We start from the raw sequence: 21,848 nt of genomic DNA, 5'->3' as shown, positions 1-21,848 counted from the left end.
CCTAATAACTTATAAAAAATTAATCTAAAATGAGTACAAAGTGATCGAAACTTTCCTTGTATAAAACGAAAGTGCTTGAAATTTAATTGAGTCAAAATTTTATTTAAAAAGCCTCCTAAAACTAAAAAGAGTTACAAAGTGGTCACTTTCCTAGGATAAATCGTGTTTAAAATTTAATACTGCTAATTTAAGTGGAGGTAGAAAGTGAAAAACCATCATAAGTCTAAAATTAAATGGAATTTGAAAGTGACGACATTTTTATTAAAGGATCATCTTAAACAAATAAGTGGTACAAAGTTTCAGAAATTTTTCTAGTGGTAACTGAAAGTTCATAAAATTTAATACTACTAAATCTACATGGATTTGAAAAGGCACGACTTGTAGATCTAAAAGGAATAGAAAAATTAAAGTCTTAAATAGTAGGAGAATAATTAGATGAGTATTCCTAAATATTAGGAAATCTATTAAACAAAATATTTTTAATTATTAGAGAAATAATTAAATGACTGTTTTATCTAGTGTGAACTTTATATTTAGAGGGTAAAAAAGACGAACAACATTTCGTTTAGGGCCTTCGTGCTTTTTAGTTCCAATGAATAAATTATTTTTAAAAATTTCATAAGGTAAAATCTTAATTGATTTTAGAGTATTAAATATTAGGATTTCCTATGTAGTTCAAATAAAAAAATTATAACTAAAATTTTAGTTAATTGCAAAATCTTAAAATTTTAAGAAAAATAATTTAATACAGTTTTGTCCAATATAAGAACTATTAAAAGCAACTAAAAACTGAGAAAAAAGGTCCAATAAGAGCACGAAAAAATAGTAAAAGAAATAACTTGACTAAAGGTTAAATCATATAGTCTAATATAAAAAGGATTCTATTCAACCAAGCTTTACAACCATATCAGCAAAATAAGATGTATTGGTTAAATACGTGCATGCAAAATTCAACTACTAATACAAATACATGAATGCAAAATTCAACTGCTAGTAAAAAAATTGCTCAAAGAAAGAAAACCTAAAACCCTTAATTTTGTAGCTGTTGCTCCAACAAGGCAAAATTATGATGATGAAAAGGTGAAATTGTAACTTCTTTTTATAGAATTATAGACGTATATAAAATCGGGTGAAAATTTTACTAAAAAAAAGACTCTAAGTTTTCAAAGAGCTCGTCTTCATGTAATATAGTTATAAAAAATTCAGTGTCAAAAAATTATATCAAAACTTTCCTAGTGTGTGCATGAATTAGTCAAAATTTAAGAACTTTTCAAGTGTGAAATTTTAATACTCCTAAATTTAAATATAGTTGAAAGTATCAATAGTTTCCTAGTATGTGAATTAGTTAAAATTTTATTAACTAAAGAAAAACTGAAACCTTCCTATTGTGTGTAAATTGAACAAATTTTTATTAACTAAAAAAGATCCTCCTAAATTAGAAAGAAAAATTTAATAGTACTCCTAAATATAGAGTTGGACGAAAACTTCCTATTGTGTAGAGAACGAAAATATTTCCTAGTATGTGTGTCAATTATAAGTATTATAGGAATAGTAATTAAATAACTATTTCTAAATAGTAGGGAATTAATTAAATGACTATTTTTAAATATTAGGGAAATAATCAAATAACTATTTTGTCTAATGTGAACTCTATTTTAAAAAGGGTAAAAAAGACGAACGACATTTCGCCAAGGACTTTCGTACTTTTAATACAGTATAGATAATAATAGACATGTGTTTTACAAAAGTTAGAAGCTCAATCCACATCCTTTATTACTTTTGGTAATGCTACTTACACTGCAATCCTTTCACACACGGGTATTTCATTGTTGTTTCCGAAACCCAAAATATTTGTGAACCGAAGGCCTCCAAAATAACTAGTATTTCTTACTTTCTCAATGCTAAGTATCTTTAGCAGGTTTTATAAGTGGGAGTATCATGATTATGCTCGCCTTTGTAGGTTGTTATTGCTTTTGGATCAATTGAAGCCCTCATGACTTGTTTGCGTGCTTTGCATTTAGAATATGTGCACCGATAATAATCCCTGTATATCATGTTGGAAGCACAAGGGGATAAGTCAAATAAGCGAACAGTTCAAGGAAAGACACATGTTTTAAAAATGTTCAACAGTAACAAGTGAAATCATATGCTAGAGAGGACAAAGAACTAGCAGGTGCTTAAACAAGATATTGCGGTTCATAGTAGCACCTAATTCTAATCTCCAAAAGATCTTATAAAACTTGTTTGTTCTATCGGATGCATATACAAGGATTTCTAAATTCTGCCACATGCTTTCGCATAAAAATTCATACATCCAGTACTATCTGTTTCGTACAGAAACTTGTCGGTGTTAATTTTTCCTTTGGTGACTCTAGCCACGTAATACACTTAGGATTCAAGAGCGCTAAATCTCGACTCTACACCATTAAATTTACATGTGATGGTATTTTCACAGAATACAAAATAAAACAAACATATTCTCCAGAACAGGGCAAAGGAATTTTTCCACTGCCCTATCCTATAGTGTATGGCATAATCCTGTAACCAGACAGCAGATTATCTTTCATTGACCAATATGTTTCAACAACAAACTCTGACAGGCCAAGTTAATAATCACAAAATCCAATATTGAAATATTACCATCAAATTCTTCAAGTTCAAAATTAAAATAGCATCCTGAGGCAAATCAGATGGGCTTCTTACAACCAGGATCCACTTTCTTATTAATTCCATCTGAACCACACTTACATTTTCTATTTCTTGATGCCGACCAGATTTATCTGGATAAGAGTTTGTCATAGCAACTAGGACAAGCGAAAAAAGAAAAGAGAAACAAGCAAAAGCAAAGAATTAGATTAGAAGAGACAGTGCCCCGCCCTTTTCCTGTGAGTTATCATCCCATGTCATAAACATGAGCTCAAGAACCAAGAAATCTAGTTTGGTGATCAGGAAGCAAACCTAACCTTTGGGCTACCAGGACTGTCTTAGCCCAGACATCATTAAAAACAGCACATAATGTTAACAAGCATCAAATCTAGGAATTCAAAAAAATTGATGATCCACAACTTCAAAGAGAACTATATTTACAGCATCCCTTTAGTATGTTTTGAAAAAGGATTGTCCTATAACTTGCCCCCACAGATCCAATGTGTTCATATTATTAGCGTTATGCTGAAATAATTCATGACGCAATGTAAAAATTCGAAGCACTATTCAGTAATATTATACATCAGAGCCAGAAAACATGGTCTGATTGATTGCAAGTGACGTTCTTAACTGCAGGGTGGAAGTTTTATCTTCTGTCAGACTTCGTACTATATCTATTTCAGAACTAGTTTGTAAAATCCTGATAGACAAATTATAAACTATGTGTTTTGGCATATTAGAAAATGACAAGGAGATAAACTAGCATATGGACATTTACCAAAATACATGATGCAAGCACACGCAAGTTCTTTAGTATAATAAAACATTACACAAAATAAATTTCATAAAGAACAGCAACTAACATTATATTGAAGAAAATCTAGCAGTCGAAGATATATAAGTACCTTAGGTGCTGATTTCCCTTTACCACCTTCTGCCCATATTTTCGCCAATTGTACCCGTCATTTACGACAACAACTTCACTTCTCGTCGGCAGAACAATCTTGGGCCCAGCTACTGTGCCATGTGATGAAGCTAGTGTCTTAACTGCCTTCTTCCTGCGTCACAGTAACTGAATTAGGCACCTACTTTTGTTGCTCTACAGTTTCTGGCATTAATTGCTCATGAAAGGAGGACTCACTTTCTCTTCACATCTGGTTCATCATGTCCCTCATCTACTTCTATCCAATTGTTTTTGGTTTCATCACGTTTTCTTTTCACAAGAAGTAGAGATGCCAATTGGGTTGAAATCTGGTCAGGACGAGAAGGGGAAGACACATCTGAGCTATTCACTACTGTCCTATCATGCATGCGAATGTCAGGCCGAACTTCCGAGCAGTCTGTACCATTCAAAGCAGAACCATCCTTTCTTTGCTTGCTTGGTTGAGGAAGTTCATGGTTGTGCCGGCCATTATGTGTGATCTGAGTTATGTGACCATCAATGGATCGCTCAACCTTCTTCTTCGCTGGACATTTGATATGTGTGCACTTATAGTAGCTCCGAGGGCATTGACTGGCCTTATCCTTCTTCTGGCCATATTTTCTCCAGTTATAACCATCACAAGCTGGTTTATCGAGAGCACCAAAGGATGTCATGATCTCAGATTGAGAAACCTCCGGCAGTTCAAACTGCTTACTGTGCTTTCTGACGGTTTGTCATCCAACCTTGTTTGCAGAGGTTCCTTTACCTGCAAAGAAGATTCCTTTGGATCAGTCGACAACTCATGTCCTAATGCTTCTGCTGAAGCCACCTGAGAGGAACACTGATCTTCGGCTTGCATGTGCATGTAAGAACTAGAGAATGCAAGCTTTGCTGTAACATGTGCTAGAGCCTGCTGGTGTCACGTTCCATAGGGACACTGCAAAGCCTTGAAATATCATAAGTAACAACATGATGCCAATGTAATTAGATGACATTTAGTTAACTATTTCTATAACGAACCATTGGGTGCATCGTAATTCATAGACTATTTATGTAGGAATAGTCTCTTCTAACAATGGAAAAGCGCAAAACTGGGACGTCCCAAAATTTAGGTGTCGAACAGTGAAGAAAATTTTGCTAGGAATCTAAAAAAAATTCTCCCATTTTTTTTGGATATATGGGTGATGGTGAGATTTGAACTCAAGATCTTTGTCTGCTCTAAGACTTGATGATGGACATCATCAATCTCCCCCTCCAGTCTCATTCATCTAGAGGAGGTAGCACTGTCTTCTAGTTTGAGTGCATGCCGACAAGTTCTTTGCATAGCTCGAACTTGTTCCTTGGTACCACCTTGGTCAGCATATCTGCGGGATTCTCACTTGTAGAAATCTTCAAGACTTTTAGAGATTCATCATCTACCATTTCTCGAATCCAATGATATCTCACATCAATGTGTTTGGTCCTTGCATGGTACATAGAGTTCTTGCTAAGGTCTATTGTACTTTGACTGTCACAATAGACGACATACTCCTTCTGATGCAATCCAAGCTCTTGAAGGAATCGCTTGAGCCGTATCATCTCTTTGCCAGTTTCTGTAGCGGCAATATACTCTGCTTCAGTTGTTGAAAGTGCAACGCACTTCTGCAACTTAGACTGCCATGATATAGCTCCCCCTGAAAATATAAACAAATATCCAGTAGTGAATTTTCTGTTGTCAATGTCACCCGCCATATCAGCATCTGTATAGCCCTTCAAGATTGGATCAGATCCTCCAAAGCACAAACAATCTCCCGTGGTACCTCTCAGGTACCTGAGTATCCACTTGACTGCTTCCCAATGTTCCTTTCCAGGATTTTCAAGAAACCTGCTGACAACACCAACTGCGTGAGCAATATCAGGTCTAGTACATACCATTGCATACATCAAGCTTCCGACTGCTGAAGAATAAGGAACTTTAGCCATGTTCCCTTTCTCCTCCACTGTTGTAGGACACATCTTCTTACTCAACTTTAGATGACCAGCAAGAGGTGTGCTGACTGGCTTAGCATTCTTCATGTTGAAGCGTTCTAGTACACGTTCAATGTACTTCTCCTGAGATAGCCACAACTTTCTACTTGTTCTCTCTCGAACTATCTTCATCCCTAGAATTTGTTGTGCTGGGCCCAAGTCCTTCATATCAAATGACTTGGACAGATCTCCTTTCAACTTTGCTATCAACCCCTTGTCTTTTCCTACAATTAACATGTCATCCACATACAACAACAATATAATAAAGTTATTCTCAGAAAATCTTTTGAAGTATACACATGGATCAGAATAGATCTTTAGGTATGTTTGACTTTTGATGAATGAATCAAACTTCATGTACCACTGCCTTGGTGTCTGCTTCAATCCATAAAGACTCTTATTCAATTTGCACACCATGTGTTTCTTTCCAGCTACTTCAAATCCTTCTGGTTGCTCCATATAAATCTCCTCTTCCAAATCTCCATGAAGAAATGCAGTTTTCACATCCAACTGCTCCACTTCAAGATCTAGGCTAGCTGCTAAGCTCAAAATTGTTCGAATAGAAGTCATTTTGACAACAGGTGAGAAAATTTCATCAAAATCAATACCTTTCTTTTGTTCGAAGCCTTTAACCACCAATCGAGCTTTGTATCTGACCAGCTTGCCATTTCCATCTTTCTTGAGTTTAAAGACCCATTTGCATTTGAGTGGTCTTTTACCCTTTGGAAGTTCAACCAGCTTGTATGTGCCATTTTTCTGTAGAGATTCCATCTCTTCTTGCATAGCTTTCATCCACTGGTTCTTTTCTGGATGGGACAACACCTCCTTAAGACTTTCTGGCTCCCCCTCATCACTGATGAGGACATACTCTGTGGAAGGGTACCTGCGTGACTCTACCCTTGGCCTCTCTGATCTCCTCAGAGGTTGAGGTTGTTCTTCTCCCTGAGTGGGGTGCTCCACTTCCTCGACACCTTCATCAAGTTGCTCCCCCTGCTCAATAACCTCACCAGGTTGCTCCCCCTGCTCGGCAACCTCGTCGGTCGTACTTTCTGCACTTGTGGGATTGTTAGAAGTAGAAGGAATAGTAACAAAGTTAGGAATTATACCATTCTTCGCCTTTTCTGACATATCAGCAGCAGTTCCAACTTCACTTTCTCGGAAGACTACATCTCTGCTTCTGATGACCTTCTTCTTTACAGGATCCCACAGTCTGTACCCGAACTCTTCATCTCCATATCCGATAAATATGCAGGGAACAGATTTATCATCCAGCTTTGTTCTCTGCTCTTTTGGTACATGTGCAAAAGCTCTGCAACCGAACACCTTCAGATGCGAGTAGGACACCTCCTTGTTGGTCCAGACTCTCTCTGGGATTTCAAACGCCAACGGAACTGATGGACTCCTATTGATCAGGTAACAGGCTGTCTGAACTGCTTCACCCCAGAATGACTTAGGCAGTTTAGCCATTCTGAGCATGCTTCTCACCTTCTCCACAATGGTGTGGTTCATCCTCTCGGCTACACCATTGTGCTGTGGGGTTCCAGGAACTGTCTTTTCATGTCTGATCCCATGACTTGAACAATACTCTTCAAATTCCCTTGAAGTGTACTCACCTCCATTGTCACTTCGGAGGCGCTTTAGCTTTCGACCCGTCTCCCTTTCTACTAGAGCATGAAATTTCTGGAAAACTTGAAACACCTGATCTTTGGTTTTCAAAATATAAACCCATAATTTTCGTGAAGCATCATCAATAAAAGTAACAAAATATTTGTTACCGCCCATTGATTCAATTTCCATTGGGCCGCAAACATCAGAATATACTAAATCAAGTATATTCAATTTTCTTTCAGACGATGTCTGAAATGAGACTCTGTGCTGCTTACCAAATAAACAGTAGTCACAAGGTTTTACAGTTGTACCTTTGGCATAAGAAATGAGTGATTTCTTGGCAAGAATCTTCAATCCCTTCTCGCTCATATGACCCATTCTTTTGTGCCATAAATCTACAGAAATCTCATCTTGTGCCGCGTTCAATTCACCTTGGCATATTTCTGCATTTGTCCTGTACAACGTGCCACGAGCAACTCTCTTTGCAATCACCAATGATCCCTTAGTGAGTCTCCACTTTTGATTTGCAAAATAACTCTCGTATCCATCTCGGTCTAAAGCAATTCCCGAGATCAAGTTCATCCGTAAATCAGGTACATGCCGCACATCCTTTAGAACCAATGTGCATCCGACATTTGTCTTGATACAAATGTCACTAATCCCCGCAATCTTTGAGTAACTTGTGATACCCATTTTCACTGTGCCGAAATCACCTGCTACATATTTGCAAAAAAGATCTCTTACCGGTGTGGCATGGTGAGATGCCGCTGTGTCAACCACCCATTCCGACTCTGGACCTGACAGGTGCATGCATTCCTCTTCCTCATTTATAAAGAGGACAACATTATCATTATTTTGCACCATGGCGGCTGTGTTGTCGTCATTCTTCTGGCCACTGGTTTCACCTTTGCCCTTCCTTGGATTTGGGCAATCTCTTTTGAAGTGACCTGGTTGATTACAGTTGTAGCAATTTCTGACTCTTGATTTGGATCGGTTCTTTGACTTCCCATGAGCTCCGGATCTACCATAGTTGTTCGAACTCCTTTGATAACTCCTGCCTCTACCTTCTGTGATGAGAGCCTGTCCTTGATTTTCAGGCTTCTTTCTCATCTTCTCATTGAGTAGAAGAGCCGATGTGACATCTTTCAACTCAATAGTAGTCTTACCATGCAGGATGGTTGTTGCCAAATTATCGTACGAAGATGGCAACAAGTTCAATAGCAAGATGACTTTATCTTCTTCCTCGATTTTCACTCCGAGGTTGGCAAGCTGTGTGATTAGTCCGTTAAACACATTTAAATGTGACAAAAAATTCGTACCTTCACTCATGTGTAGGGCGTATAACTGCTTCTTCAGGTACAATTTATTTGTCAGCGTTTTGGACATGTATAGGCTTTCCAACCTTGTCCAAATTCCTCGTGCAGTGTCTTCATCAATGATGTTATTTACCACATCATCTGATAAGTGCAACCTAATTGCACTAGCAGCTCTTTCATCCAAGTCAGCCCAATCCTCAGCTTTCATGGTATCAGGCTTTTTGGAATCAACATCTAGAACCTTGTGTAATCCTTGTTGGATGAGCAGATCTCTCATCCTTCTTTGCCATGTTGAGAAACCGTTATCTCCGTTGAATTTTTCTACCTCGTACTTTACTCCGGACATTTTTATTTTTCACCAAGTATAGTACTACCGACAGTGAATAGTATTTCAGTGAACGAGCAGAACCTGTGCTCTGATACCAGTTGTTGGGAATAAACCCCTTGCCAAAATAATATTCACGGTAATAAAGAGGCGGACCCAAGATTTAAAAGTGGCGGGGGGCTAATGTGTTTACTTAGACATGCCAATTACCAGGAGCGCATCCAGTGCTTCGCCGTCGACGCGGAGTATGGATATTTATGTGAAAACCCACCAAAATTTCAACAAATATTATATCTAAAGTCATAATTTTAAATGAGTTGAATATGAACAACCTTAAGAACCTATCAAGCTAACATCCTAGATCTACATCTGCCAATTACAAGCTAATTAGTTTGGAGTGCAACTCTTTAAAAACTTAAAGATTATGACAACTTATGAGAAAGGTACAAAATTCAAACTATTGAATAACATTAATTTAGTACAAATATAACAAAAGTACATCATCTATTCATACTTGACCTCGACGGGCTTTCATTTTCGAAATTGGTAAAAAAAATTACGATTGCTTGGATTTGCAATTACTTCCATCTCAATGTATAAAAATAAATAATCATTTAAAAATGCATCACTAATACTATTTTGCAGTTCATTTTTCATGTGCTCCCTTGATGAGAATGCTCTTTCTACCATAACAGTAGCAACAAATAAAGTCGGAGTAAACTTCACAAGTAAATAAATATTGAATTGTAACTTGTAGTAAAAATGCTATAGGATTTAGTACTAAGAGAATATGATTATTATTAAATTAATCCCATAAAATGAAAATGACAATATTCTAGGGTTTAGTACTAACAGAATATAATTATAAATTAAATTAATCCCATATAATTGATAATGGCAGTCCACAGAAAGATGCTTCCTGTTGTGAACCAAGATAACTCAAGTAATGTGTATGGGCCAAATATCTAGACAGAGGCTATTGGGCCGGAGGCTAAACCGCGAAGAGGTCCAAGATTTAGAAAGCCCAACAAGAGATTTGTGATCCAGGTTAAGAAAGCACGTGACTAAGTGAATAAAAGGGGTTATGTTTGGAAGATTAGCCAAAATGTGATGTGAAAAGCTGTACTTCTCGTCTCTTTCTGCCTAAGCTTCTCATCTCCTTCTATGGTGTGTATTTTTGTCCTCTCATCTCTCTATGTTATCCCTTATTCTTTCATTGCAATTTCCAGTTATTTGTAAGTCCGTTCAGTGAATCAATATAGCTAGTTGGTTTGGTTGTTATTCCGTTTGTTACATTGGTGCTTTCATCGATCCGACCTCCAATGGAAGCTGTAGTAATTGATAAATTTAGCGGCAGCAACCCAGAGGGCTGGGTTTATCAAGCAGAGAGGTACTTCAAATTCCTTGGCTTCTCCGAGGAAAACTGGTTACCTCTTCCTTACTTCTACCTTGAAGGTGAGGCCCTCGTATGGTTTGATTGACTACATCGTAACAAACAGTTCTACGATTGGAATCACTTCAAGGAGAAATTATTTTTGCGATTTCGAAACCGGACCTTCGCAGATTCCAATAGGAGTGTGACTGATCTGTCCCTAGCTTATCGTAGCTATGTTAGTTATGCTACTTTGTATCAGTCTGAAGCACAGGTATCTCCCTTACCTGATTTGAGTCCTAATTCTAACTTCTATGGGTTAGAATCTGCACTCAAAGTTGGAAACTCAGAGGCGAAGCATGTGTTCGATGAAATGTCTACTGGAGTTTTCACCAAAGCAGCGGATGAAACTTCTCCTGTTAAAGTAGCATGGCAAAGCGTAGATACACATGTATCTATCACTCAATTTGTAGCTGATTTGAACGATAATCAATCACCTAAGGTGTTCGACAAAATGTTACATAGTGGCTTTCGTAAGGTATTCGAAGAGGTGCAATCAGATGCTCCAATCAAACTGCCTGATGAAGAAACTACAATTCCTGAAAGCAGCAAAGTCCAACTGTTCGATAACAGTTCCCATAGAGATATGCCAGAGAGGTACGTTAATTCGACTTCTCTTGATCGTGGCTCAACTGAATGGAAAATTGAATTTGAGGTCTTGGAAGACATGTACTTCTCTGACCTTTTCATGGGACCAGAAACTATTGTGAACCTATACCTTGATACACCTTTTAGGGAGAATGGGGATGGGATTTCAACAGATAAAATGCCTTCGGATGAAACGAGACCGGATGTTGGTCATGGAAACGCTAGTGGGGAAGTCGAACATGATGAAGGTATTTTATTGGTGGTGAGTGTACCACATATTGCTTTCTCAATGAAATTTGATAGTACTTGTAATGATTGCTCGACCATAGTTGTGGGCGATTTCAAGGAAATCCCTCAGAAATCAGCTTGTCGTATTGATAACACTTTCACTGATCAACGTCTTTCAAATCAATTTCCATTTGATCCCGGTGAGTCTGTTCCTCCATCCATTATGTTCGAGAGCTTGAATTTACATTTCGATATACCACACTGCTTCCCTGTTGCATTGCGTTCTGGTGTAGTTGGCCTCGTTGGTGGCAAGCTGTCTAATGAATTTTCCAGTTGCAAAATGGATGTACAAGCTGTTCAACCTCGGCCGCCATGCCCACTTCCAAAACCACATTTCTTGGCCTTACTATTGGATTTCTTGGCCCAGGTTGCGCATTCTGTTGTAATTACAAAGAAACTCAACTTTTATGAGCTTGTCATAATTGGTGTGGATGATTCCAATCTAATTGCTCGTCTTCGCGCTGCAAATTTCAACAGTAAAACACAACCTACAGAAGTTGCACTTGTTGCCATATTACATGATTCCAATCCAATTGCTCGTCTTCGCGCTGCAAATTTCAGCAGTAAAACACAACCTGCAGCAGCTGCACTTACTACCATATTACAGGAGTGGAGAGTATCAAAATTAAGGAGTGGGTATAAGGTGAGGCTTCACGTTGTGCACTTTGCCGGTTACACATTTTATTGTGTCATTAAAATGGTAGAGTTGGTTGCACGTCATAGGTTGCATCATGGCTTAGGTGATGCATTGGTGTATGCTATCTGCTTGAACAAGTGTATGGTTGCAGGGCAGGTTATCACTGAACTCAATTTAATAATGCTGATAATTTTTACTGTAAACCTAAAAGAGCATGGATGGTTGATAGCAGTTGCTTTAGAGAAATTTGGTGAACAGAGAGCTGCTAAAACTGTTTATTTGTACTTTAAGGTGGATAATTCTAGCTTCGACGAGTCCGACCATGTTAAGAAGTGTTGTTTGTCTTATATTTCACATGCTTCTGGAGATCCTTTTGATCACAGCAGTATTCTTGAGGTAATTCTTGGCATCCAATTATCTGAGACTATTGCCTACATTATGGCGTATCATGTGACTATTTCATTTGATAGAGAAGGAAATGACTCTACTAATACCGCGACGGTTTTCAATATGGATCAGCCAGCATTTCCGTTGGTGAAAAATAGCCCGCTTGTTCTTATCCTTTCATTAGGAATCGATGCGGAAAAAGAATGGAGTGAAAGGGGCGTTGCAACAACTATTAGCCATATCTGTGAGTTGCTATTAGAAAGTATAATAAATTTTCCTCATGTTGCTGAGATAGTTTATGGGACAGCCAATACTTCTAAGCTCAGAACAACGACATTAAGCTTGACTGACATCATTTGGTGCTTTGTCCTTTTGGACACATCTCTAATTACTACACATCTTTGCCATGTTATCTTGAACAAAGTGGTTCTTCTCCAGAAGTCAAGCAATTTTAATGAAACCAAGTCTACACTACTCCAAGCTGCAAACCAAACTATGATATTGTTCCTAATGATTTTTGCATGACAGAGGCTATTGGGCCGGGGGCTAAACCGCGAAGAGGTCCAAGATTTAGAAAGCCCAACAAGAGATTTGTCTGGGATCCAGGTTAAGAAAGCACGTGACTAAGTGAATAAAAGGGGTTATGTTTGGAAGATTAGCCAAAATGTTATGTGAAAAGCTGTACTTCTCGTCTCTTTCCGCCTAAGCTTCTCATCTCCTTCTATGGTGTGTATTTCTGTCCTCTCATCTCTCTATGTTATCCCTTATTGTTTCATTGCAATTTCTAGTTATTTGTAAGTCCGTTCAGTGAATCAATATAGCTAGTTGGTTTGGTTGTTATTCCGTTTGTTACACTTCCATATTTGTTTAATACAATTATACAAATAAATACTTAATTATCATTATTAGTGGTAGTATTTATAATTGAGCTCACATAAATATGAATCCTAGGTCCTACTAATTTGTGAAAAACAGAAATCATAAAAGAATCAAAGTCAAAGTATGCTTGAAATGAATCGAATCTATATTGGTCAATAGAAAGAGGTGAAGAAGACCTTTACAGTTAACGGAGTTAAAGAGATAGGTCTACAAAGTGCCGCTGCCGAGGTGTGACGGAGGTTTGATCTTGCCGGACTCCGGTCGCTGGACGCCGGTTGCTTTCCGAAAGGGGGAAATAAAGTTTGACTATACTATTAACTGGTTGAAAACAAACTAACTGCTCAACCACTCATCTCTATATTTTTTAGTTAATTATTCAAGGAATATCTAGTTCTCCCCTGTACTATAAGGGGTCATTTGGTAGGGTGTATAAAAATATTGCGGAATAAGATATATTAGTAATGCTAATATTAGTAATGTATGTGTTAGTAATGTAAACATTAGTTATGCAGATGTTATTTCTTATCTATTGTTTGGTGTGGTGTATTAAAAATTTTAATGCATTATAATTTTAAGAAAAATATTTTTTTACAAAAATGCCCTCTATATTATCTAGCTTTAAGGGGCTTCAAGGATAATTTTGTCTTTAACTATGCTAATGCATGCATTAACACCCTTGGTATTACTAATATCATAGTTTTCTATGCATTATTTATACACAGGTTAATACAAGTATGTTGTATAACTAATACAAGCATTAGTTATATACAAGTTGAAAAAATGTACCAAACAAGTTATTAATAATGCACACAACTAATACTTGCATTATTTTTTCTAATAAACGACCCCTAAGTGGATATAACAAGGCACCTCATGGTCAATATGTGGCTGGCATAGGGACATTTTTGACATTTTATAGTTTATATGCTTTCAAGATATTATACTTGCTAGCTTTATTACTTGTACACACTTGATAAGTTTGCTACTTTCCATGTCACGTGTTACTATGACATTTTAAAATAGCCACTTACTGTTCAAGTAGGCCCCTCTTCGTATATTTTAAGAGAAAATGATAAAAAGGGTCCTTTATCTTTGAAAGTAGATTGATGATGGTCCTTTAAATATACACATATCAGTTTTAGTCCTTTAAGTAAAATTTGACAATTTTAGCCTCCATCCATTTAAAAACTAACACTGTGTGTTTATTGCCCCCAACTAGCTTATCTCGCGCTGCTACTAAATTGTACAAGGCCTGCACAAAACATGAAATTATAGCAGAGAAGACAATCGTCGAAGCAATGACTCCTATTTACTTGAATAATGTCTTTCTTAAGGAATCGTGCCTTTGTATTGAGGCATCAAAATGCCATGAACCTTTATACACAGCATTGAGGTAACAATTTTGTTTTCTTTTTTCTTTTTGGCTTTTCTGTTGATCACCCGCACATTATTCTTTCCTGAACTAAGAATGCTTTCAGCAAAAAAGAAAGAAGAAAAAAAAAAGAACAAGAAAACAAGGATGCCACCGTAGCACTATACTTCTATCATCTTTTATATTTTTTTAACTTAAAACCCCTTTCTTTGATTAATGGTTTTCTTTTTCTCCCATGTCAGTGACATTTACATTGAGAAATGAGGTTTTTCTTCTTCTTATTTATTACAGAGTATAAGTTATAACCAAGATTACTCTTTCCAGCTTCCAAACTCGATGAAAATGGATTTAGTCTCTCACAAGAATGAATGTATTATTTTGGGTAGGCAAAATACATAAACGCCTCCTTTAAGTTGTCATTAACAATCATACAGATGCCTCAACTGGCCCCTCTAGCAATCAAATACTTCAAGTTGCTATTAAATATATCAAGTAAATATTCCAGTTGAGCAAACCAAATGCTTGAGTTACACTTGCCAATATATATCAAATGAACCCATTAATGAATGACATGTGTACTTTGTAATAATTAAAACAAAAACCACTGTGTGACATCCTTCCCCACCTAGTGTTGAGAAGAAGAAACCCCATCCTAATTATATGATTCATGGAGAAAGAAGAAGAAACGAAGGAGATGAAGAAGAAGAATAAAGTAGAGATGAAGAAGAAGAGAAAAGTGGTCCACTAAGAAACTTCGATATAATTGATGTTGTCTGAACATCTTTTTGGACACACAGCTGGGCCTACCAGGTATTGGGCTTTTCACAATATTTAGAGCTTGGGTTATTAGTGTTGGGCCAGCCGAAGATGAAGCCATATTTATTTTACACATTCTTTTATTATTATAAATAACATGTGAGTAGTTATAAAATAACCAATAGAATAGAGACAAGTGTATAGGTGGTTATCTCTTAGATTCCTTTTGCTGTAGATAAATAGTACACTGTACAATGCTGATTTCATTCAATATAGAAAATACAAGATATTTTCTCAAAATCAGATTTCTTCAATTCTTTCATGGCATCAGAGCAGTGAGCTCGATCCAACAGTTCATCCATCAAATTTTTTTTCTACATCAAAATTTAATCTCAAATCAGTAGCCTAAGATGGTTGAAACAACTATAACTCCTACTGCTGAAGCAAGCAGTGTTGCCAAATCTGTATCCTATGATGCTAATCATCCCTATCATCTCAACAGTTCTGACTCGTCTGGAATGACCTTAGTGAACTCTGTGTTTGAAGGAAGAGGATATCCAGGATGGAGAAGATCCATTCTCCTGTCTTTATCAGTCAAGAAGAAACTTGGTTTTATCAATGGAGGTTGTCAACCTCCAGATCTGAAGTCCCTAGAGTATGAGCAATGGAGGTGTGTGAATGACATGGTGATCTCTTGGATCCTAAATGCTCTTTAAAGGACATTGCAGATAGTGTGATCTACTCCAAGACGGCAAAGGACCTTTGGGACAGCCTTGAGAAAATATTTGGAAGATCCAATGGAGCCAAGCTATATCATCTGCAAAAGGAATTATCGGGATTAGCACAAGGAAATTGTGACATTGCAGGATACTTTACTAAGCTCAAGAGATTATGGGATGAATTAGATGCCTTGAATGTTATCATATGTTGTTCTTATGTATGTGTTTGTGAAGGAAAGGCAAAGCTAACAAAATCCCTGGAAGATCAGAGATTGATTCAATTCCTAATGGGTCTAAATGACACCTATGCTCAGGCAAGAGGAAACATTCTTATGATGAACCCTCTACTTAGCATGGATGTTGCTTATTCACTCCTCCTGCAAGATAAGAATCAAAGAGAAGTTTATGCTAATGCACAATTCAATTCTCAATCAGTGTCAGCAGGAGAAGACAAGCAATCTAATGCACAACTTCTAGCTGACTTTGCAGCTTTCATGAGCACAGGACAAGGCAAAAATTTTCAAAGAAGTAGAAATCAAGCACAAAGAGGAGGAGGCATAGGGCCCAAGTTCAACAACATAGGGCAGAGGTTTGCTAAGCCTCGGCAGAAATTTAAATGGAGGAAGAAGTATAATCCAAATGTGACCTGTTCTTATTGTGGAAAAGCAAGACATTCTCAAGAAGACTGATACAGGATCATTGGTTTCCCAGAAGATTTTGAGTTTACAAATCAGAAAGGGTATCAGAATCAAATCAAAGGAAATGCAATGCTAACACATGAAGAACATAAAGGATCAGCAGGACAAAACAGTGAACACAACAACAATTTTGGTCAGCAACTCAGCAAGGAATATGTAGCAGAAATGATGCAGATGTATGAGCAGGCAAAGCTAACACAGGGAGGAAATAATAGGATCAATGCTAATGCAGTTGTTGGTACAATTTTAAATATTTAAGTTCAGTATTTACTACTCTAAAATCAGACACCTGGATCATTGATTCAGGTGCCTCAGAGCACATGTGTTTTGATCCAAATTCTTTCTTGTTTTTAACTCCTCTCCCTACACCTTTAAACATCAGTCTGCCTAACTCTTTCAAGGTAATTGTTACTCATATAGGAAGTATCTCTATTCTGCCTGGTCATGCTATGAACAATGTGTTGCATGTTCCAGAGTTCAAATACAATCTGTTATCAGTTCATAGATTTTGTCTTCAATTCAAATATGATGTATTGTTCACATCTGTTGAGTGTGTGTTGCAGGGCCTTTCAATGAAGAGTCCTCAAGCTTTTGGTGAAGTTAGAGAGGGACTCTATCTATTGGAACCAAATAGTGTCAAGTCTAAGGGTGTTTTTAGTAATGATGTATTTTCAATTCCAAAAGGAAGCAATTCCATTTCAAAGTCAGTTTTCTTTTCTAGTTCATTTCAAGCTAATGTTGTTAGTGATTTTAAGCTTTGGCATATAAGGTTGGGACACCTCCCATTTTCAATAATGAAAGATTTAGAATTTCTTCATTGTAAACCAGATTCTGCTTTTATCTGTGATGTTTGTCCTAGGGTTAAACAAACTAGAAATCCTTTTCATGTTAGTACAATAAGGTCCAAATAAATATTTGAACTCATTCATGTTGACACATGGAGACCCTATAGGTTAAACACCTACAATGGTTTCAGATATTTTCTAACTATAGTAGATGACTATAGTAGAAGAACATGGACATTCTTGTTAAATACAAAGAGTAATGCTTTTTCTATGCTCAAAGTTTTTTTGTCTATGGTTGAAAGGTAATTCAATGTAAAGGTGAAAGTCATAAGGTCTGACAATGCACTAGAATTGGGAAAAGGAACACAAGAGGCCGCTTATCTTTCCTCTCAAGGAATTCTACACCAATTGTCTTGTGTAGCAACTACTCAACAAAATGGGATTGTTGAGAGAAAATATAGACATCTCTTAGAAACTGCAAGGGGTTTAATGTTTCAGTCTAAATTGCCTATGAAATATTGGGGGGAGTCTATCCTAACTACTACACACCTCATTAATAGGATATCTTCTAGTGTACTCAATGGAAAGACACCATATGAGATTTTGTTTCAGAAAAAGCCTTAGTATAATTACTTGAGGAATTTTGGCTGTCTTTGTTATGCTTCAACACTGGCTCAAGGAAGAGGGAAATTTGATGAGAATGCAACAGCTTGTGTCTTACTTGGGTATCTCCTCCATCAGAAAGGGTACAAGTTGTTGGAATTAAAAACAGGAAAGGTATTTGTGTCAAGGGATGTGAAGTTCCATGAATCATATTTCCCCTTTGTTGAAAACATGTCTTCATACCAACCCATATTCCCAAATCCAATTCTCACCATAGAAACTACACATCCACAACCATCAGATGATCAAATCTCACCCATTCTTTTAGAGTCTAAGAATTCTAACAGTTTTTCCTTATCTCCACATACTTGTACTCAACAATCTCCTAGTCCAGCCTCTTTTCAATCTATCCTAGACACATCACATCTCACCTCACCTACCTAAGCACCTCAACAGTCCATACCAGTGAGAAGATCAGGAAGGGTATCTAATTAACTAGTTTACTTGAGGACTATGTGTGCAGCAACATCATGTTCACAGATGTGGAAGCTGCTTGTTACAATCAACCCATTAAACCTTGACAATATTGGTTTTCCTCCCTATCACCTAATAATCAATACATCATGCAATCTATTTCTACACTCACTGAACCTACCACTTTTTCTCAAGCTTGTCAATATCCAGGTTGGATAGAGGTAATGGAATAAGAAATCAAGGCCCTAGAAGACAATAATACATGAGATGTAGTTGAATTGCCTAAAGGAAAAAGAGCTCTACCTTGCAAGTGGGTATGTAAGGTAAAGCACCTCTCAGATGGAAGGATTGAAAGATTGAAGGCCAGGCTAGTGGTTAGGGGGGATATTCAAAGAGAGGGGATAGACTATAGTGAGACTTTTTCACCAGTTGTGAAAATGACAACTATAAGGTGTTTGCTCACTATAGCAGCCAAGAGAGATTGGAATGTCTCTCAATTGGATGTCAACAATGCATTCTTGCATGGAGATCTTCAGGAAGAGGTATACATGAAATTTCCCTCAGGTGTTACACCTCCTAGTCCTAAACATGTATGTCTTCTCATAAAATCATTGTATGGTTTGAAGCAAGCTTCTAGGCAATGGTATGTCAGGCTTGCTGGAGCTTTGAGTTTTAAAGGATATTCATCATCATTAAATGATTATTCTTTAAACTTACAGGAAAACGAATTTCTATTCTAGCTGTGTATGTAGATGATATTCTACTTACTGGGAATGATTTAGAAGAAATTCAGCATATCAAAGTTTTTCTCAATACTGAATTCAAGGTCAAAAATCTAGGCAACATACATTATTTTCTAGGAATGGAAATTTTGCGAGAAAAGGAAGGCTTTATTATGAATCAAAGGAAATTTACATTAGATATGCTACAGAAATTTGATGTCTCTCACTTGAAACCAGTTAGCTCTCCCATGGATTCCTCTTCCAAGCATGACTCTGATGATGGACGGCCTTTGGAAAATCCCACAGTCTTTCGTTATTTGGTTGGAAAGTTGAATTACTTGACCAATACTCGTCCAGACCTCTCGTTTGCAATTCTCTCTCTTAGCCAGTACATGTAGAGGCCCTGTATTTCTCATTTCACTGCTGCATTGAGAGTTTTGAAGTATCTGAGTGCAGATCTGGGTCAGGGTATTCTTCTTTCAGCTGCACCATCCTTTTCTCTGCAATGCAGATTGGGCTTCTTGTAAGGAATCCAGAAGATCTGTCAGTGGATTTTTCATCACACTTGGAGGAGAACCCATTTCCTGGAAATCAAAGAAACAAGTTTCAATATCTTTGTCATCAGCAGAGGCGGAATACAGATCTATGAGACGAGTTACAACAGAATTTACTTGGCTTGTTTTACTCCTTGAAGATCTTTCTGCACCAGTGGCTCTTCCCGTTCCACTTCATTCTGATAGCAAGGTAGCTATCTATATCGCTCGTAATCCCATTTTTCATGAACAGACAAAACATGTGGATATCGATTGTCATTTTGTCCGTCAGCAATTCCTCTCTGGGCTAATCAGTCTGTCTTTTGTTCCTTCTAAAGATTAGTTGGCAGATCTCTTCACTAAGCCACTTTCAAGGGTTTCTCATTCACAGATTTTGAGCAAGTTAGGGGTCACAAGGTCACCCTCTAACTTGAGGGGGATGTTGAGAAGAAGAAACCCCATCCTAATTATATGATTCATGGAGCTATCAAGGAGAAAGAAGAAGAAACGAAGGAGATGAAGATGAAGAATAAAGTAGAGATGAAGAAGAAGAGTAAAGTGGTCTACTAAGAAACTTCGATATAATTGATGTTGTCTGAACATCTTTTGGACACACAGCTGGGCCTACCGGGTATTGGGCTTTTCACAATATTTAGAGTTTGGGTTATTAGTGTTGGGCCAGCTGAAGATGAAGCCATATTTATTTTACACATTTTTTATTATTGTAAATAGCATGTGAGTAGTTATAGAATAACCAATAGAATAGAGACAAGTGTATAGGTGGTTATTTCTTAGATTCTTTTTGCTGTAGATAAATAGTACACTGTACAGTGATGATTTCATTCAATATAGAAAATACAAGATATTTTCTCAAAATCAGATTTCTTCAATTCTTTCACCTAGCTACCTCAAAAAATTAATCATAACTTCCGGCGAGTTCCAGGTCGACAAAGATGGACTCTCACCGGACTGACCAAACTTTGAATTGACAAACGGCTACTACAACCCAAGTACAAGACATTATACCAGCAAAAACTCTGATCTCGTCAATACCCGTATGTGATTTTCAAATTTGTTTTAGTGGATATATGAATACTCATTAACAGAATAATTACATACACATCAGAGGCGAACAACTACATACACATAAGAGATTTAAAACATCAAATTAAAGTAGCTGCAACAAAGACAACTGCAACAGTAGATCCGACAACGACTACTCTATTCAAAGATGCAGAGTTAGGATAGGGGGTAGGAGAACCACCGGCGGTTGCGGCGATGGAAGGAGGAGATGCACTGGAAGAAGAAGATGATGTCGGAGTATTGGTAGTTAGTGAAACTGGCGGAGACAGGTTGAAGGAATTTGTATGGAAGGTTTTTTGTATAGTGGTGGAGGCAGCCACATTAGTGGTGGAGGAGGTAGACAAAGTTCTTATGGTGATGGCAGTTGTAGTGATGGAGATAGTAGCGGCAATTTGATGTTAAAGAAGACGAAAGTACAAAATTTGAGGTGCCAATTTCTTATGCCGGCTTGCTATTTGGGATCCCATGAATATTGTTCTTGTTTTCCACCAAAGGTGAAAATTCTCGAGGAGGAGAAGTGTTAAAATGAAGTTAAGTGGGGACTACATAAAAGTTAGCTTAATTTTAGAAAGGCAGAATAGTTCTACTTGTCCCGCTTTATAATCCCGGTCCCGATACTCTATGAACTCTTATGACTATGCATGTTCCTCAATCGTCTTGCTGTATTATCCATGTCACATAAAAATATTCCGCGTTATTATTTTTCTTCACAAAAAATATTTTAAAAATTGAATCCTGAAGTAGATCGTTTTTCCTCTCTCAGAAGCACCTTCAGGCCTTCTTCTTTTTGAATACCATCCATCTGTCATTTAATCTCTTATTCTCTTTCAGTTGTGAATCAAAATCTATCATTTTCCTTTCTAATATTTGCAAAACCAGATCTGTCATTTTTTTATAGAAACCCAATGGACAATTCATTTTGTTCTTCTATTAAAATTAGATATAACAAAAATATTCAACTCAATCTCTGTAAATTCTCCACACGATATCTTTAGATCTTGACCCAAAAAAGAAGAAAAAATAAGACCAAAGGCGAGAATAACCACAGTTCATTTTTCTCTCTATTCT

At 37.1% G+C, this 21,848-nt stretch overlaps 2 protein-coding genes and 1 pseudogene across 4 annotated transcripts; 2 read left to right on the top strand and 1 right to left on the bottom strand.

Annotated features, from left to right (window-relative positions):
• Positions 1-2,513: 2,513 nt before the first annotated feature.
• LOC107792278 (putative WRKY transcription factor 3) lies at positions 2,514-4,600 on the bottom strand (annotated as a pseudogene).
• Positions 4,601-9,918: 5,318 nt separating this feature from the next.
• On the top strand, positions 9,919-17,161 carry LOC107792280 (uncharacterized). 3 transcript variants are annotated; one of them, XM_016614475.2, is made up of 3 exons: positions 9,919-12,882; positions 14,255-14,428; positions 17,144-17,161. In XM_016614475.2, the coding sequence occupies exon 1, from the start codon at positions 10,570-10,572 to the stop codon at positions 12,679-12,681; it is 2,112 nt and encodes a 703-aa protein (XP_016469961.1). In that variant the 5' UTR covers positions 9,919-10,569; the 3' UTR covers positions 12,682-12,882; positions 14,255-14,428; positions 17,144-17,161. The 3 variants fall into 3 exon arrangements, with proteins under 3 accessions (XP_016469961.1, XP_016469960.1, XP_016469959.1); XM_016614474.2 differs by lacking the exon at positions 17,144-17,161 and adding an exon at positions 14,699-15,463; XM_016614473.2 differs by lacking the exon at positions 17,144-17,161 and having other exon boundaries at positions 14,255-14,641.
• LOC142178819 (uncharacterized) lies at positions 15,574-20,040 on the top strand. The gene is made up of 10 exons (XM_075248541.1): positions 15,574-15,787; positions 15,892-16,471; positions 16,577-16,818; positions 16,887-16,981; positions 17,144-17,467; positions 17,684-17,849; positions 18,045-18,142; positions 18,766-19,060; positions 19,162-19,484; positions 19,621-20,040. Exons 1-10 carry the CDS (start codon positions 15,574-15,576, stop codon positions 20,038-20,040), a joined length of 2,757 nt encoding a protein of 918 aa, XP_075104642.1.
• Positions 20,041-21,848: the final 1,808 nt, after the last annotated feature.

The sequence above is a fragment of the Nicotiana tabacum genome, chromosome 3 (genome assembly GCF_000715075.1).
Source record: "Nicotiana tabacum cultivar K326 chromosome 3, ASM71507v2, whole genome shotgun sequence".
NCBI lineage: Eukaryota > Viridiplantae > Streptophyta > Magnoliopsida > Solanales > Solanaceae > Nicotiana > Nicotiana tabacum.
The sequence above is the reverse complement of the archived record's forward strand: the minus strand, read 5'-3'. Positions and strand labels throughout refer to the sequence as shown.